Here is a 16,755-nt window from a genome sequence, read left to right as displayed (position 1 = left end):
AAACTGACAATTGATTAATGCCACTGTAACAAAGAGTACTACAGATTATGACCATGTGAATTGTCTGCAGTACTAATAACCAAAATGTAAACCGTGGTGCTCTCTTATAACATAATGTAGCAAAACAAACACAATGTCTTTATTTATTGCCTCGTTATTATTATGACTAGTAGTAATACTGTTATTACTGCTCATTAATCATGTGCAACTAAATATTCCTACGGAGATAAGTTTCTTGGGGTAAGCGGCAGTCACTTTTGCAGCATTATTCATAAATATAGGCGGAGTAATTACAAAATATAAATATTCATAACCCACTGGCGTTACCGCCCACGCTTGATGTCAGATGACTTGAATTAAAAGTAGTTACAAGAACAGGGAAGTCTGGGAGGGCTACACTTATGCATAGTCATTGATCTCCCCATATTCAAGCTTGAATCATAAAAAGCACAGATTAGTTTTAGCATGTTAGCGGTGTAAACGCATCCCGTTTTGTGATCTCTCCCTAGCCGCACATTATGATACAAGACTACAGCCAGACAGAGTAAGTAAACGCCACTGGCAGCAACAAGAGACCTGTATCGCAATTCGTCATCTTTTGCTACATTGTCCATTGCTGAATAGCACTGAATCTGACGAGGTAGTAAGAATAGCTCTGGGGAATCGATCTCGGTTACCAGTCTTACTGGAGGCTGAAGTGCAAAGCTGGCTGCAGTTCGCTAACTCGTTCAAAAAGCCCGGAAACGGTAAGAAGTTTAAACATAGAAAGCAGCAAAAAGAAACCTGTTACCTTCATTTGAAATTCCCCATAGTGAAGCGTCGTATACTGACGGTGATGTTATGTATAATTTAACAGCTATCGATCCATTTCCTCCTTTCTATAAATCCAAGATGGTTAGATTTTGTACTCTCTCGACCTCAGATCTCCTTGGTAAATCTGAGTCTCTCTTTGAAACTCTGTACACCCCACACAATAGGCTTTGGTGTAATATGTGTTTATTAACTGGCCATTGCTCCAGTTTTAACGCTAATTATACAGAAATAAGGGAAGGTATCACATCTACGCCAAGAAGTGCCCGCAAGGTCCATGGACAACTTTGCGGTTTCGTGAGTGTGTGGCGAGTGACACAGCACTTTTCTACCGGGCAGTCTGCTGCCAGCTCTTTGCAGGTGAAAATCGCTAGATGTCCGCGAATAGTTTCTGATTATCACGGTTATGAAAAGAATTGTCGCCAGAAATAGCGCTGGGGGTTATGAACAGAGAACGGGAGATTATTTCATTTGTGAATAAAGACAGATATTGTCGAAATACAGTGTTGCTGGGATTTTTTTCTTTTACGCAGGTCATTTGATAATTTAGAAAATAGTATGGGAAAAACATTTGCAAGTACCGATATTCAGCTTCTGAACAAATACGTGTCACTCATACAAATTACTATATTAAACTTGCTCAAAAGTTAATTCGTAAAATTAACACTGCTGATCGATTCCTGGCTTTCCTCCAAAGTTATGTTTGTAGATAAGGGAATCCTGACTTTCCTGTAAACGTGACCTAGCTGGACCGAGGTTGAGTATTAGCTGAAATGGTGGGCAACGGTTGCCATCGGAAGGTAACGCATTGATCCAGCAATGAATCTACGTGTTTCGCTGTATTTCCCCAACAACTGCACATCAGTATACCGGCAGTGTCCCAGTGACTGGCCGGCGGATGCTTTTACATTGGGAGGCAAGCTTGGCTAATGGATGGGCATACTTACATTAGATTAGCCCTGATGTTAGATTACAAGACTGACAAACGGTAGTATGCATTAGAATTCACCATCAGTTTCTCATCGGTCCCGTGCTGTGGATAGCTGTCTTCCTCTAATCATCTAATATTAAGTGTCCTGAAACCCACACTGTGTCATGTATTGGGCATTTCAGTATCGGAGAACAGTTTCAGTTGCTTTCTAGTACTGGGATGTGTGTTAAAGAGGTGATGACACAGTGGACTACAGTTTGCAAACACAGCAGATACTGCAAAATGAAAAGGACAGTAAACTTTGTATGGACATGCCTGTGTGTGTGTTTGAGTGTGTGTGGGAGTGTGTGTGTGTGTGTGAGTGTGCACGTGCGCATGAGTGTGAGTGTGTGTGTGAGTGTGAGTGTGCACGTGCGCATGAGTGTGTGTGAGTGGGTGAGTGTGTGTGTGTGTGTGAGAGTGTGTGTGTGTGTGTGTGTGTGTAGCTGAAGAGGTTCCTGAGTTACAGATTAACAGTGCTACAGCTGGCAGTGTGGTACTTATGGCAGTAGCAGGGGGAGAGCAGGCACTTTCTCTGGACTCTGCAGGCAGAATGACGGGTCCTGCTCCCCCACCTGCTCTCCTTCTGGTCCTCTTCTTCATCTGGCCCTCCCTGGGCTCCCCGCTGTAAGTCACTATCCACCCTCCTTTCTCCCTCTCCCTCTTTTCTTGCTCTCTCTTTCCCCCCAATTTTTTTAATTTCAGCATTTCATTGGAATGGCACATAAATTTAAAAATAATTCGGATTAGCAACTAGTAAAAATGCGTCTCTGTCAGAAAGACAGCCTTTGCATTGGTGTTGCATCAGGGACATGTATTTTGAATTTTTTCTATGACACAGGATTGACATGCATATGGGGGAGCTCTTTCTGTTGTACCTGTAAGCTGAAGCAGCAGGAGTTCCGCTGCAAGCCCCCGGTAGTGAGGTCTCCGTCTCCGTCTCTAGGATCTGAGTTGCAGCCATAAACTGCATGCAATGTTTTCATGTCTCTTAAAAATGATACCTTTAGGGTGTCTCCAAATCTCAGGAAAAGCCCCTCAATCTTGTGCTTTGTAACAGTTTTCCTGTAAAACACAGTGCATCAGATACATTTTGATATTATTATTGTATTATTATCATCATGATTATTATTTTACTCGTTAATGCTTTTTTATTTGATAAGGAACCAGTCCTACACACACGGCTCTGTGCAGTAGAAGGTAAAATACAGTGACACGGTCTCTGAATACAAAGAAACAAGTAGGAAAAGATAAAATAAGGAATTACTAAGCGCACATCGCCTAGTCTTTTGTGGAGGAGGTTATTGCACATGCTGCAGAACCAGTTATCAGATTCCCGACCGCAGTGTGCAGCCCGTCCGCCTGTGAGCCCCTGCACGGCGTTGCGCCTCACGTGGCCGATCGTACAACGTTTCGCTTGTCGGAACGGACACAGAAGACCTCGTGTCACAGCAGAGACGAGCACCGCCGAGCAAACATTGACCCAGCAGTGATAACCCAGTCCTGCTCACACCACACGGTCCAGTTCAGTGCGCTTTAGCCTTTTTGGCAGGGCAAACATAAACACTCGCTGGTGGTGTTCACCTCCCTCCTTCCTCTCACAGGCCGGAGTCAGGCGGGGGGTGGTGGCTGTCGTGGACACCGACGTCACCCTCGCTTCTGAAGAGCACAGAGGCCAGGATCCTGGCATGTGAGAGTCATCGCCGAAACCCTGCTCCTCACCTCCTCCTGTTCACCTCCTCCTAAGGGCTCTGTCGTCTGCAAGCCTCCCTCCCTTTTCCCAGTATTAAACACACAGTGCATCATGGGATATATAATATCAATCTCTATCAACCTGTTAACAACTGAACAATTTAATACGTCACAGCTCAGTTGGTTATGAATGGCCGCTAAACATGGTTCCTTGGTATTGTGAATCAAGTGTCTCTCTCTCTCTCTCCGTCTCTCTGTCTGTCTCTCCCTTTCTCTCTCTCTCTCTGTCTCTCTCTCTCTCTCTCTGTTTCTCTGTCTCTCTCTCTCTCTCTCTCTCTGTGTCTCTCTCTGTCGCTCTCTCTTTCTCTCTCTCTCTCCCTCTCTCTCTCTGTCTCTCTCTCTCTCTCTGTCTCTCTCTCCGTCTCTCTCTGTCTCTCTCTCCGTCTCTCTGTCTCTGTCTCTCTCTGTCTCTGTCTCTCTCTCCGTCTCTCTCTCTCTACTAGCCTCTGTCTTTATCCCTCAGACTTCATCAGTAGAGATCTCTTGCACATTCTGATCTTCCAGAAAACCCCTGTCTCTCTCTCTCTCTCTCTCTCTCATCTGTCTGTTCAGTCCTTTGTTGCCATGGGAATGACCTTGCCCCTCCCTCCTGCAGGTGTTAAGAATGACCTGTTCGCCCGCTTCGTGACCCTACCCAATCAGGACGAGATCTGGACCATCACAGTGACCAACAAGCACCTCAGCACACTGGCACAGACCGGTATGGACCGCTCGCTGCGGGTGGGAGTGGTGTTGATTCGAGTTAAACATGCACATACGGCAGCCTGGCAGTCTCTCCTGTGAGGTTGTCCTGCTTTGGGCTGTAATCTCACTGCGCAGTTCATGTAGTTCATCATCCTCCTATTGGTTCGTACCCACTCCTTCCCTCACAGAGTAAGACTCATTTCCAACAGCTGCTGACCTCAGTTATCTCGGAGCTAATCCCTCCCATTCGAAATTGTTCCCAAGTGAGCTGAATATTGTCTATGGCCAGAAATTATGTGCAGTGCATGTTGGGTAATGTCTTAACCTGTTCTTGAAAAGTAACCGATTCAAGTAAGGTTCAGGATGTTACACAAAAGCATGTCTTTTCAGAAATCGGACTCTAACCTCAGTTTATAGATTAACGTCTGAGTGCTCTTATTAAAATATAAATTAACACCTGCTTCCTTGCAGCTCAACACACAGTTTTGTTCCTGATCGTGAGACACCTGCAGTGTTAGATAAAACCTCCCTTCCAGTGCAGTGTAATGCTCTCAGTCAGTGTTCAGGAGTGTGCTAACCCTTTCCTCTCCGTCAGCGCTGTGTTGGTGTTTCGTGCTGTATTAACCTTTTCCTCTCTCTGAATGTAGTGTTGGTGTTCAGTGCTATATTAGTCATGGCAGTGTTGGTGTTTCGTGCTGTATTAATAGCGCTGTTGTATAGTTGTATAGTGCTGTATTCCTTCCCTCCCTCAGCTCCTCAGACCCCCTTGGTGTTGGTGCATGGGTTTGGGGGCGGGGTGGGGTTGTGGATCCGGAACCTGGACCCGCTGTGCCGGTCCCGGCCCGTCATCGCCTTCGACCTGCTGGGTTTCGGCCGCAGTGCACGGCCCCCCTTCCCCTCTGACCCCGCCCAGGCCGAGGAGCAGCTGGTCAGCTCCATCGAGCAGTGGAGGCAGGTCCTCGGCCTGGAGCGCATGATCCTATTGGGCCACAGCCTCGGCGGTTACCTGGCAACGTCTTACACCATCCAGTACCCTGAGAGGTGAGAGCGGCTTAGAGGTGATGTCACCGCTGTATCTGTGGTGTGGTCTTCCAGGCTGTGAGGTCCTCAGTTTTTGTGAATTTATGTGTACTCATAATCTTGGTCTCTCTCTGTCTCCCTCCCTCTCTCTGCCTCTCTCTCTTTCTTTCTCTTTTTTCCATGGTCTTTTTTTTTTTTCTCTTATTTCCCACTCTGTCCCTTTCTTCTACTCCTCTCTCTCTTTCTCCCTCTTTTTTTCATGCTCTTCCCTCTCCCTCCCTCTCTCCCTCACTCTCTCTCTCTCTCCCACTCACTCTCTCTCCCACTCACCCCCCCCCCCTCTCTCTTTCTCCCTCTCTCTCTTGCTCTCTCTCTCTCAGGGTCAGTCACCTCATCCTGGCGGACCCCTGGGGTTTCCCTGAGATAGACCAGCCTGGCTCTGAGGGATCAGGGGGTGAGGGGTCGCAGGTGAAGAGGCTCCCTGGCTGGGTGAAGGCCGTGGCGTCTGTCGCCTCTTTCTTCAACCCCCTGGCAGTGATCCGGGCGGCGGGACCCTGGGGTGAGGCGGGGCACGAGGGAGGGAGAGAGAGAGAGTATGTATATAATACATTCATAATTGGCTTTGACAGTATTGTAAACCGGTATGGCCATGCGTATACATCTTGAATTTGGATTTGAATTTGAATTTGGGAAGGAAGGGATGGGGATGAAGGAACTTGAAAAGCTGCACTTAGAGAGACAGAGCAATGAACACAACTGTCGCGCTGGGAGAGAGGAAAGGGTTACTGCCACAATGAACACAACTCTCACACTGGGAGATAATAATCACACACACATAATCACACACACACATAGAGACACACATAATCACACACACACACACATACACACACACACACACACACACACAATCACACACACACACACACACACACACACACACACATAATCACACATAATCACACACACACACACATAATCACACACACACACGCTGTAAACATGTCACTCCTCGAACCCCGTCCCCACAGGGCCCAGCCTGCTGAACAGGATACGCCCGGATTTCAAGCGAAAGTTTGAGGATCTGTTCGAAGACGACACCATGACAGAGTACATCTACCACTGCAACGCTCAGACACCCAGGTACAGCACACTGTCACAGCACACTGCAGTCCTCTTACACACTGTCACAGCACACTGCAGTCCTCTTACACACTGTAACAGCACACTGCAGTCCTCTTACACACTGTCACAGCACACTGCAGTCCTCTTACACACTGTCACAGCACACTGCGGTCCTCTTACACACTGTAACAGCACACTGCAGTCCTCTTACACACTGTAACAGCACACTGCAGTCCTCTTACACACTGTCACAGCACACTGCAGTCCTCTTACACACTGTAACGGCACACTGCAGTCCTCTTACACACTGTAACAGCACACTGCAGTCATCTTACACACTGTCACAGCACACTGCAGTCCTCTTACACACTGTCACAGCAGGTTAATGTTTGTCATGTTACCCTAATGATGTGTTTCCCTCCCCTCCCCCCAGCGGGGAGGTGGGTTTCCGGGCGATGGCAGAGTCTCTGGGCTGGGCGAAGAGGCCGATGCTGCAGAGGGTACACCTGCTGCCCCCCTCTCTCCCCGTCACCCTGCTGTACGGGGGCCGCTCCTGGGTGGACAGCTCCACGGGGGGCCGGGTGGAGCAGCTCAGACCCCACAGCTACACCCACACCCTGGTGAGAGAGAGATATGAACGCCCTGTGTCTCTGTCTGTCTCTCATTAACATCCTGTCTCTCTCCCATTAACATCCTGTCTCTCTCTCATTAACATCCCGTCTCTCTCTCATTAACATCCCGTCTCTCTCTCATTAACATCCCGTCTCTCTCTCATTAACATCCTGTCTCTCTCTCATTAACATCCTGTCTCTCTCTCATTAACATCCTGTCTCTCTCTCATTAATATCCCGTCTCTCTCTCATTAATATCCCATCTCTCTCATTAACATCCTGTCTCTCTCTGTTTAACACCCTGTCTGTCTCTGTTTGACGCTCTGTCTCTCTCTCTCCTGTTTTAGGTCATAGAAGATGCTTCACACCATGTATACGCCGACCAGCCTGAGGAATTCAACAGACTGGTGCTCAACATATGTGACACAGTGGACTGAGAGAGTGTGTGTGGGTCCAGGTGCGAAATATGGTGTGTGTGCACTGGTGTATGTCTATGTGTCAGTGTCTGACGTACGTGTGATTGTGTGAGACGTGTGTGTGTGTGTATTTGAGAATGAGTGAGTGTAAAACCATGCGTTTGTGTAATGGGGGGGACGAAAGAAGGGGTTACATTCAAACAGATGACAGTGCACACTGATATCCAGAGGTCCTGACACACCCTGTTTACACACCGACTGAAATCATTTTAAAACTGAGGAAACAACCATTTGTTCAGAGTTCAGTAGAAAGGAGCTTCCCCGGTTTCCCTTCAGGTTTTCCAGTGTAGTGCAGTTTTAGGTTTTCTTTTGTTTGTTTTTCATGTTAGTTTTATTTAACAGGACTAGAAATGTCTGTGTCCCCCTCTCCTTCACTGTCAGAGACTGCCGCAGTAGTGCTGTATCACCACTAGAGGCGCTAGGTGGTTACACAACCAGCGGGCGAGTTGCAGGCAACACCTACCGTGCCTCATACAGTTCTTGTTTTTCAAACCAGCAGCCAGCCTTGGGGATCTTATACTGTTGCCAACAATAACAGATCTGGGATCAGCAAAACTACCTCTAATTTAAAGCTTAACCACTTTGGATAAGTCATGGTTACCTACTGTAGGTACAGTATGTGACACCTCTCACTCTGAGTGATGTCGTGGAATCCTGTCAGAGTGGAAGCTACATCACAGCATTCTCTCTCAAACCAGGTACTACTGGAAGCCACTTACTTAGGAAAATGGGTCAGACCGTAAGATCAAAAATCTGAGGATTTTAAACTAAACTATAAAATAGATTGATGATAATAATGACTGTAACTAATAACTATAATAACTGTTATTTATGTATTGTATTATTATAACGTTTTATATATTGTTTTATGTTATATATATATATATATATATATATATATATATATGTGTGTGTGTGTGTGTGTGTGTTACATTCCGTAAAAGATATGATATATAATATGATATAATGAATCACTTGCATTTTGCATTGTATTGTTTTGCAAATTGTATTGTTTAATATATGAATACAGCTGTAACTGTTGTGTTTTCCATGATAGGTTGTGTTTACTCATGCATTCAGCCATAATTTTCTATATTATTATTTATTATGATGTTATTATTTCCATACTTTACATGCTATTATTTTGGATTAATCTCTGCAGTGATATGAAATCAGATTTTGGGGCATTGTCAATTACTATGTGTATTTTATAATAGATGATTTCATAAAATCAAGTTAAAATTACGCAATCCTGTTATCCTAGAAAAGATAAATTGTATGAACATCATCTATGTGTAGTTTTTTATTTATGTGGAAAAAATGAAAAATGTCTCATTTCCCAACAAAGACATTTAAAACACATTCTAATGCGATATGGGATATCCTACTGTGTGAAAAATCATGTAAAAAATTTAGGCGCTTTTTTACAGAATTAGCAAATTTCAGTTTGTCCACTAGGGGGCAGTATAGACAGTGTTCCCCTCTTCCCTGGTGGAAGTGAGGGCAGCTGTGAGGCTAGCAGTGAGCACACAGTACAGCTACTGCCAAGGAGCGCTTAGCATCTGCACAAAGCATCCTCACGTAAAGGGTGTGTGTGTGTGTGTGTGTGTGTGAGAACGAGTGTGTGTGTGTGTGTGTGTGAGTGTGAGAGAACGAGTGTGTGGGTGTTTGTGTGTGTTTGTGTGTGTGTCAGTGTGTGAGAGTGTGTGTGTGTGTGCGTGAGAACGAGTGTGTGGGTGTTTGTGTGTGTGTGTGTGTATGTCAGTGTGTGTGTGTGTGTGTGTGTGTGTGTGTGAGAACGAGTGTGTGTGTGTGTGTGTGTGTGAGAACAAGTGTGTGTGTGAGAGTGTGTGTGAGTGTGTGAGAGTGTGTGTGTGTATGTGTGAGTGTGTGTGTGTGTGTGTGTGTGTGTGTGTGCATGTGTGTGTGTGAGTGTGTGTGTGTGTGTGTGTGTGTGTGTGTGTGTGTGTGTGTGTGCATGTGTGTGTGTGAGTGTGTGTGTGTGTGTGTGCGTGTGTGTATGTGTGTGTGTGAGTGTGTGTGTGTGTGTGTGTGTGTGTGTGTGTGTGTGTGTGTGTGTGTGTGTGTGAGAGAGCATATGTGCATGTGTGTGTGCGTCAGAATGCAAAAAGCAGTAAACACTTATTTGGTAATAAAATGAGTGCCTTTTTTAATTATTCACATTAATGAAAGAAAGTAAAAAACAGTATGTCAGTACATAGAAACACCAATAAATAATGGTGATCATACATGAATTTCCTTCTCATGAGTGTTTAAGCGCACAGGGTCTCACCGTGGAAACGGTAATAGATTCAGTGCAGCCCCGCCCTGTTGCCCCGCCCTGTTTCCTGACCCCGCCCTGCTCCCTGTCCATGCCCCGCCTCCTGCCAGCCCTGGCTCTACAGTTAGGGTGAAACAGCTGAGAGTCAGTCTCTCAGGCTAACCTGGCAAACACGTCCAGCACGGGGTGGGGAGGGGGGGCAAGAATCTGCTGACTCTCCCCCCCCCCCCCACCCCACAACATTCAGGTGCAGTAAGAGCATTCATGTGACCTTGTGTGATTTGGGGGGCGGGGGGGGGGGGGGGGGGGGGCATCAGAGAGACAGCACATTCCAGAACAAAGCGGAGATCAGTGACATCATTGTTTTTAAAAAGCTATAAAAAAATTTTTTTATAAAAATTAAAAAATTATAGAAGCTGTATCTAAAGCAGGAGAGCGGAGATGTTAACATACTGCAATGCATCTGCTAACGGGGTGCTGCCCTAATGAAGAAGCTGCTGATTGGTGGACGGGGTTCAGAGGTGAGTGCACCTGCGCAGTCCCCTGTATGAGTGTGGACACTGCAGCACAGCCTCACCACTAAATACTGACACCTTCATCTTAATCCTTCAGCCCTGGAAAGATGATCTCCACTCCATTCTTCATTGTTTTACAGGAGTAACAGTCACTGCCATTAGCACCAGAGACACTGAGATCACAAACAAAACAATGTCTGCCTGTCCGCCAGTAATACAGGCAAACTGGCAAAACTCAACATCTTCATCCTCATCCTCATCATCCTCATCATCATCATCATCATCAGATGAACAGACAGACAGAGACAGGGGCAGACAGACAGATGGAAAGGCAGTCCCCCTGAGTGAGGGGGCCAGTCCCACACTTATTTCTCCTGGACGATGATGTCGACAACCCCGTGCACCTGAGTGAGCTGCCGGCAGTCCAGCGAGGCCACCAGCTTCCTGTGCCCCGGGAGGGTGGGGACGAAACGCTCCGTCAGCGTCAGGGTGCAGTGGCCGCCCACGTCACTGAGGGAGGGGGGACAGAGAGACGCTCAGACGCCAAATACAGCTGCGCTCACAGACACACAGACAGACAGACAGACAGGCGTGCATATACAGACAGACAGGCACAGACAGAGGTTCAGACGGACGGACAGGCACAGACAGAGGTTCAGACGGACGGACAGGCACAGATAAACACAGAGGTACAGACAGACGGGCGTGGTGTCTCACCCCACGACGATCTCTCGCACGCTCTGCAGGCCCAGACCCTCCACCCGTACCACCACGCCCTTCAGCGTGCGCGGCAGGGGGTTGACGAAGCAGATCTCAGCCGCCATCTCTTTCCCCACCACAGCGTCCCCTACAGGCTGCGAGGACAAAGCACAGGAGATTTCTGCATTTACTGCCATTTTTAGGGCGATTAGGGGTTAGCGATCACTGATCGCGTTGGAGTTGGACCGTTCCCTAAGGGAGCCGCTGCGTGTCTCACCGTTATGTTGAGGTCCGGCGTCCGAAGCCGGAAGCTGTGCTGTGTGGCCAGAACCTGCTGGGTCTCGCTGACCCGGCCCGACAGAGTCAGCATCAGGGCCGCCTGGTCCACCAGCTGGTCCTGGTAGTTCTGGTACGGTAGGACCCAGGTGATGGTCTTCACTGGGGGGGAGGGGGAGGGGGAGGGGGAGGGGCTTACTGACTGCACATGCTCAGTGACAGCAGGAATGATGATGCAATAGGCATAATATTTCAAAATCAAACACTGAAAAAATGGATGAAAGTATTGATTGAAATTGAATTTTGAGAGTTCACTGAATGTATTTTTTGTATACAGGATCCCAGTTCTTCTTCACACTGACATATCGATTGAAAAAAAAGAAACTCGCCACTCTTCTAAACTGACTGCTTGAGCCAAACTGGCCGCAGAAGCTCCAGATTCTCACCTTCGTTGGGCGTAAGTTGGACCGGCAGGTCGTCCCTCTTGACGGTTCCCTTGAGCACGCCGGTGTAGTACATGACTGCCACCTGGCTGTGGATGGTGGTACTGCGGGGCTGCGAGCTCTGGTTGCGCAGGACGATGGTCAGCTGGGCGTCGCCCCCCATGCGAGGCCCCTCCCCCTCCATGGTGACCTCCATACACACGTCTTCCGCCATCGGGGAGGTGTACACGAACGCCTTGGTGCCGTGGCGACCGGCCGTCTCCACGGCGATACGCTCCTCCTCCGATCCTGATGAGACGGATAGCGTTGGCGGGAAAGAGATGAAGGAGCGAGGGAAGAGGAATTAGGATGAAGGAAGATGGAGAAGCAAATGAGTTTGCAGAGAGAGAGGTAGGTTCAAACAAGACGACAGTCAGTGGCTGATCTTTCAGAGCCTGTTCCTGCTCTTCCTCACCCTCGGCGTGTTTGTATAGGTGGGTGATGTCCGCGCGCTCGTTGGAGCCCACTGCCTTGGTGCTGATGCAGTGTCCCACCGCCTTCTTTTCACTGTGAATCTGACTGAACGTCCCATCTAGGTTCCTCTGCCAGTAGATCTTATCACTGTTCACCTGAGAGAGAGACAGGGGCGAGAGAGAGAGACAGGGACTGTCAGAGAGAGAGAGGCTGTGAGAGAGAAAGAGAGAGAAAGAGGGAGGGACTGTCAGAGAGAGAGGGAGAGAGAGAGAGAGAGAGAGAGAGAGAGAGGGACTGTCAGAGAGAGAGAGAGAGACAGGGGCGAGAAAGAGAGACAGGGACTGTCAGAGAGAGAGAGACAGGGGCCAGAAAGAGAGACAGGGACTGTCAGAGAGAGACAGACTGAGAGATAAAGAGAGAGAGAGAGAGGGACTGTCAGAGAGAGAGAGAGACAGGGACTCAGAGAGAGAGACAGGAGGAGAGAGAGATGGAGAGAGAGAGAGACTGTGAGAGAGAAAGAGTTCTTATTTCTTGTTCTGTATGTAATGACTGCTTTGACAATACAAGTGCCTATTTGTCATGCCAATAAAGCACTTTTGAATTTGAATTTGAATTTGAGAGAGAGAGAGACAGGGATTGTCAGAGAGAGAGACAGGAGCAATGAGAGAGAGAAAGAAAGAGGGAGAGAGAAAGAGAGGGAGAGAGGTGGAATACCTCAGCAAAGACGAAGGCTGTGTCATATTTGTGGTAGACCAATCCCCTGCGGATGGCGGCGAGGGAGGCGGGGCCACAGCGGAAAGTGCCCTGGCTGGTCTCCTGGGGGGTGGAGTCCACTGCTTGCCACCCCCCCATCCCCGGGGGCAGGTCTGGGCGCGCCATCCAGCAGTCATTCCACACGTGGAAGTTCCTAATGGGGGGGGGGATGGGGGGGCAGAGGGAGTTATGATGCTCATCTGCCTGAAATCTTTGGAGATACGCCAATTAGAAAATTTCTTGAGGTTGTCATTGGGTAGGGACACCTAGCTGGTGTCCTGTCAGGATTTTTCTGACACAAATCTGCATTTCTTTCCTGTTCTGCCAAATATGAGCGTTGTTTTCCCTGTGATGTCATCGTGACATCATCAGGAAGCCACCCTTACCAGACGGAGTCGGAGTTCAGCTCATGGAGTGGCTGCATGTTCTCGTCGAAATACACGTCTGTCGTCAAGGAGACATCCGTGTCGTGGGCAGACTGGAAATTCGTCACACTTCGAGCCGGGATACCCAGACATCTGAGCACTGTGGGGGACGGTTGGGTGAACAAAGAACTCTGTCAGATAGATGCTTTACACTGAGTTCACTTCACAGTCTTTCAGACGCAGAATGGATGGAGTGCAGAAGGAAAGGCATATGTGTTTCACAGTATATTTCAGAGAAGCATCTGAGGAATGCAGATGGGGCATTCTGGGAAAAATAAATCAGCTAAATTGTGATTGGCTGAACTCTGAAGGGAGCGTCTCAGTAGTACAGCCCCTCTGGCCAGTGTAAAATGTCCCACCATCTCCCACAAGGCAATAAAACCTCTCCCAGCAGGGTTGCCCTTCTGACAGTTACTAACACTAAAATCCTATTCTTCTCGACTCCCTGTACCGGCAGCGCTTCTGTAAAATGTGAAGAGTGGGGAGCGGACTGAGTCTACGCTGTAAAATAACCGCATTAAACCAGGAGAGGCGAGGAGGGTGTAGAATTCTTCCTGTTCACTTCCCACCTTTGCTTAACTTGCCCTGGTTTAACACACACACACACACGCACGCACGCACGCACGCACACACACACACACACGCACACACACACACACACACACACATACACACACACACACACACGCTCTCACTCAGGAGGTCGTGCCCCAGCTGAAATCCCAGCTGTAATGTGAGTGGGGGCTCATAGTGATAGTATGGAGACACGCCTGTGCCAGATTTCTAAGGCTTCAGCAGTGTCCTGAGGAATTTCCCTCCACTTTAGCCTCAGCCTGGTCTGGACAGCCTGAAATTCACAAACACACACACACACACACACACACATACACACACACACTATACACACACACACACTCACATACACACACACACACGCGCACACTCATATGATAACAGATGAGATTAGCAAGAGCAAACATTTTATCATCTGTAGCTGTTTACTTTGTCACGCTAGAGTAAAGTGAGTAACCATGGCGATAGCAGTGTAAGAATAACAACTGTGGAGACAAACACACACACGCACACACACACACCTGAGGTGGTGACCCCGGAGAAGACCCAGCACTGGCCGTATTTGACGGGCACGCCCCCCTCGCTGTAGTATTTCTTCAGAATGTCCACGCTGCCGCTCCACGCCGTTGGGGCCATCCCCCCCAAGTAATTCCCCGACCAGTTCCCCTCCAGCACCCCGCGGTCATCAGGGGAGTTAATCTGGAGGGGGGGAGGAGACTGAGGGCTCAGTCACAGGGTATCAGAAGCCCCATCCAAACTCAGCGGGCCCTGTGTGACCCCACCCATCCCTAACGGCCCTGTGTGACCCCACCCATCCCTAACGGCCCTGTGTGACCCCACCCATCCCTAACGGCCCTGTGTAACCCCACCCATCCCTAACGGTGCTGGAGAGAGACCCGCCAGCCGAACAGGAAGTACGACTGCTCTCAGCACCGCCCACACCTGTCTCACACACCCGTGTCACACGCCGCGTGACACACATACACACACACACTCTTCACACGTGAGTGTTTACCTGTGGATACATACCACTTGCTGTCACGCTACAAATGACCAGCATCACAGCTGCTGATATTACCAGCCTAACTGGAACACATGTGGACTTCTACAGTCACCATAACAGTGGTAGAACTGCAGGTCCTAAAATGAACAGGAACAGCGGCAAATGCTACATGTGTACAGTGATTGTGTTTGTGATTGTGACTTTGGCATCAGAAAGTGAAAGTACTTATATCATGAAAAGGTAAAAAGAACAGTGCTATGGTCGTTACTGTAATGGGAATGGCACCCGGTAATGGTGAAAAATGATGCTACTCTCACCATGGCAGATATGGCCCTGACCACATTGACAGGATCTCCCCGACCCGAGGGAAGAACATCACTCTTCTCCAGGATGTAGAGACAGGCTGGGAGGATCCCTTCATCAAACTGAGAGAGAGGGAGAGAGAAAGAGAGAGAGAGAGCGAGAGAGAGAGAGAGAGAGAGAGAGAGAGAGAGAGAGAGAGAGAGAGAGAGAGAGAGCGAGAGAGAGAGAGAGAGAGAGAGAGAGAGAAAGGGTGACTGATCTCATGTTCTAAGGTTTCATCCACAGAGGCATCTTAAGTATTCCATAAAGACTCCCTGGTGCCAGGTACAGCCAGCATCACCATGGGAAAGCTATATCCTACCAGCCAGGGGGCCAGCATGCTCCACACTGTAGCATTTACACCGACAAACGCACACACATATACACACACACATACACATGCATGCACACATACACACACAGTGCTGGACTTGGATGATCTATGATCAGACTGTCATCTCGGGCCTCTCTCAGAGTGAGTGCTGTTTTTCTGTTGTCCGTCTCTGTTTTTATTCCTCCTCCTCTCCCACTCCCTCTCTCTACGCCTCCTCCCTACCTGTCCGAAGTTCCAGGTGCGAGCTCCGATCTGCTTCTCCGTGCCGTAGTAGACCCTGCCCGTGTCACTGAGCACGTACTCCTTCCTCTCATCCTCCTCATCCATGAACACGGTGTCATCTGAGAGAGAGAGAGAGAGAGAGAGTGGGGGGGGGGGGGAGGAGGACATGAGAGAGAGTGAAAGAGGGAAAAACAGGAAGCAAAAGAGAAGAGGGAGGGAAACGCAAAAAAGCACACATTATTGGAAACATATTAACATACTACCTTTACATCTGAGTATACTCACATTCAGAAATGTTTTCAGATTAGCAGACACAGAAAACAACATTTCAACATCGTCTGCTGAGGGATACACAGTCGTGTTGGCTGCGCAGCAGGAAAGGGTTAATGAGATCTGGGGAAAGCCTGTGTGAATGTGGGGTGGAGCAGCGTGTCGTGTGACCCCGAGACCCAGGGAGGGGAACGGCATCTGCTTTCCATCTTCATGACTCACTAAGGCAACTGTCAACAAAACACTGAGAGAGGCAGTGAGAAAGACTGAGAGACTCAGAGAGGAAGACTGGGAGACTCAGAGAGGAAGACAGAGAGGCAGTGAGGAAGACTGAGAGACTCAGTGAGATGCACAGTGCCCAGTTTAGGGTGCTTCAGATGAAAGGGGACTTGCTGGGTCAGCCATGGGAGGAGTGATTAGACTCTGGACAGACTCAGTTTCAGCCTTTTTCTGATGTAACCGCTGTGGCATTCACAGAGAGCTCAGCTACCAGGAAACAGAGGCTGGTGCTTCTGCTGCTGTTCTTTCCTCAGGGCTCTGGAGAGGCAAACATAGTCCTGGGAGAGCAGGAGTGACTGACCCTGAGCAAGGTCGGCCAAGGTCACATGCAGCTGCCCCAAGAATGTGTCACTGTGCCCTAAAATAAAACTGTCACCTCCGTGTGACAGGACAGCACCCTCTGTGCAGGGCAGAGCCAAATGCACAAATGCACAGCAGA

The 16,755-nt window shown here is 48.6% G+C and overlaps 2 protein-coding genes across 4 annotated transcripts in view; one reads left to right on the top strand and one right to left on the bottom strand.

Annotated features, from left to right (window-relative positions):
- Nucleotides 1-351: 351 nt before the first annotated feature.
- Nucleotides 352-8,182, top strand: LOC118771067 ((Lyso)-N-acylphosphatidylethanolamine lipase-like). Of its 3 annotated transcripts, XM_036518938.1 has the most exons (9): nt 352-544; nt 3,385-3,470; nt 4,128-4,232; nt 4,969-5,257; nt 5,617-5,795; nt 6,268-6,379; nt 6,795-6,981; nt 7,320-7,429; nt 7,948-8,182. In XM_036518938.1, the coding sequence occupies exons 1-8, from the start codon at nt 519-521 to the stop codon at nt 7,407-7,409; spliced, it is 1,074 nt and encodes a 357-aa protein (XP_036374831.1). In that variant the 5' UTR covers nt 352-518; the 3' UTR covers nt 7,410-7,429; nt 7,948-8,182. The 3 variants fall into 3 exon arrangements, with proteins under 3 accessions (XP_036374831.1, XP_036374833.1, XP_036374830.1); XM_036518940.1 differs by having other exon boundaries at nt 6,824-6,981; nt 7,320-8,182; XM_036518937.1 differs by having other exon boundaries at nt 7,320-8,182.
- Nucleotides 8,183-10,609: 2,427 nt separating this feature from the next.
- Nucleotides 10,610-16,755, bottom strand: part of LOC118771025 (protein-glutamine gamma-glutamyltransferase K-like) — a 16,399-nt gene continuing 10,253 nt past the window's right edge. Inside the window, exons 5-14 of the mRNA XM_036518860.1 lie at nt 15,768-15,886; nt 15,187-15,294; nt 14,388-14,565; nt 13,255-13,393; nt 12,830-13,022; nt 12,117-12,270; nt 11,666-11,950; nt 11,221-11,381; nt 10,962-11,098; nt 10,610-10,754 (exon numbers count right to left, since the gene is read on the bottom strand). Coding sequence (XP_036374753.1) covers nt 10,610-10,754; nt 10,962-11,098; nt 11,221-11,381; nt 11,666-11,950; nt 12,117-12,270; nt 12,830-13,022; nt 13,255-13,393; nt 14,388-14,565; nt 15,187-15,294; nt 15,768-15,886 — 1,619 coding nt within the window. The remainder of the gene's footprint in view (nt 10,755-10,961; nt 11,099-11,220; nt 11,382-11,665; nt 11,951-12,116; nt 12,271-12,829; nt 13,023-13,254; nt 13,394-14,387; nt 14,566-15,186; nt 15,295-15,767; nt 15,887-16,755) is intronic.

The sequence above is a fragment of the Megalops cyprinoides genome, chromosome 24 (genome assembly GCF_013368585.1).
Source record: "Megalops cyprinoides isolate fMegCyp1 chromosome 24, fMegCyp1.pri, whole genome shotgun sequence".
NCBI lineage: Eukaryota > Metazoa > Chordata > Actinopteri > Elopiformes > Megalopidae > Megalops > Megalops cyprinoides.
This window is presented reverse-complemented; position numbering and strand designations above follow the sequence as displayed.

Bases quoted from the DNA above. Each gene is read 5' to 3' on its own strand.
- LOC118771067 (XM_036518938.1), top strand. From the start codon at position 519: ATGATACAAGACTACAGCCAGACAGA. The intron at 5,796-6,267 runs GTGAGGCGGGGC...CCGTCCCCACAG, and splicing joins CCGGGCGGCGGGACCCTGGG to GGCCCAGCCTGCTGAACAGG. The intron at 6,982-7,319 runs GTGAGAGAGAGA...CTCCTGTTTTAG, and splicing joins ACAGCTACACCCACACCCTG to GTCATAGAAGATGCTTCACA.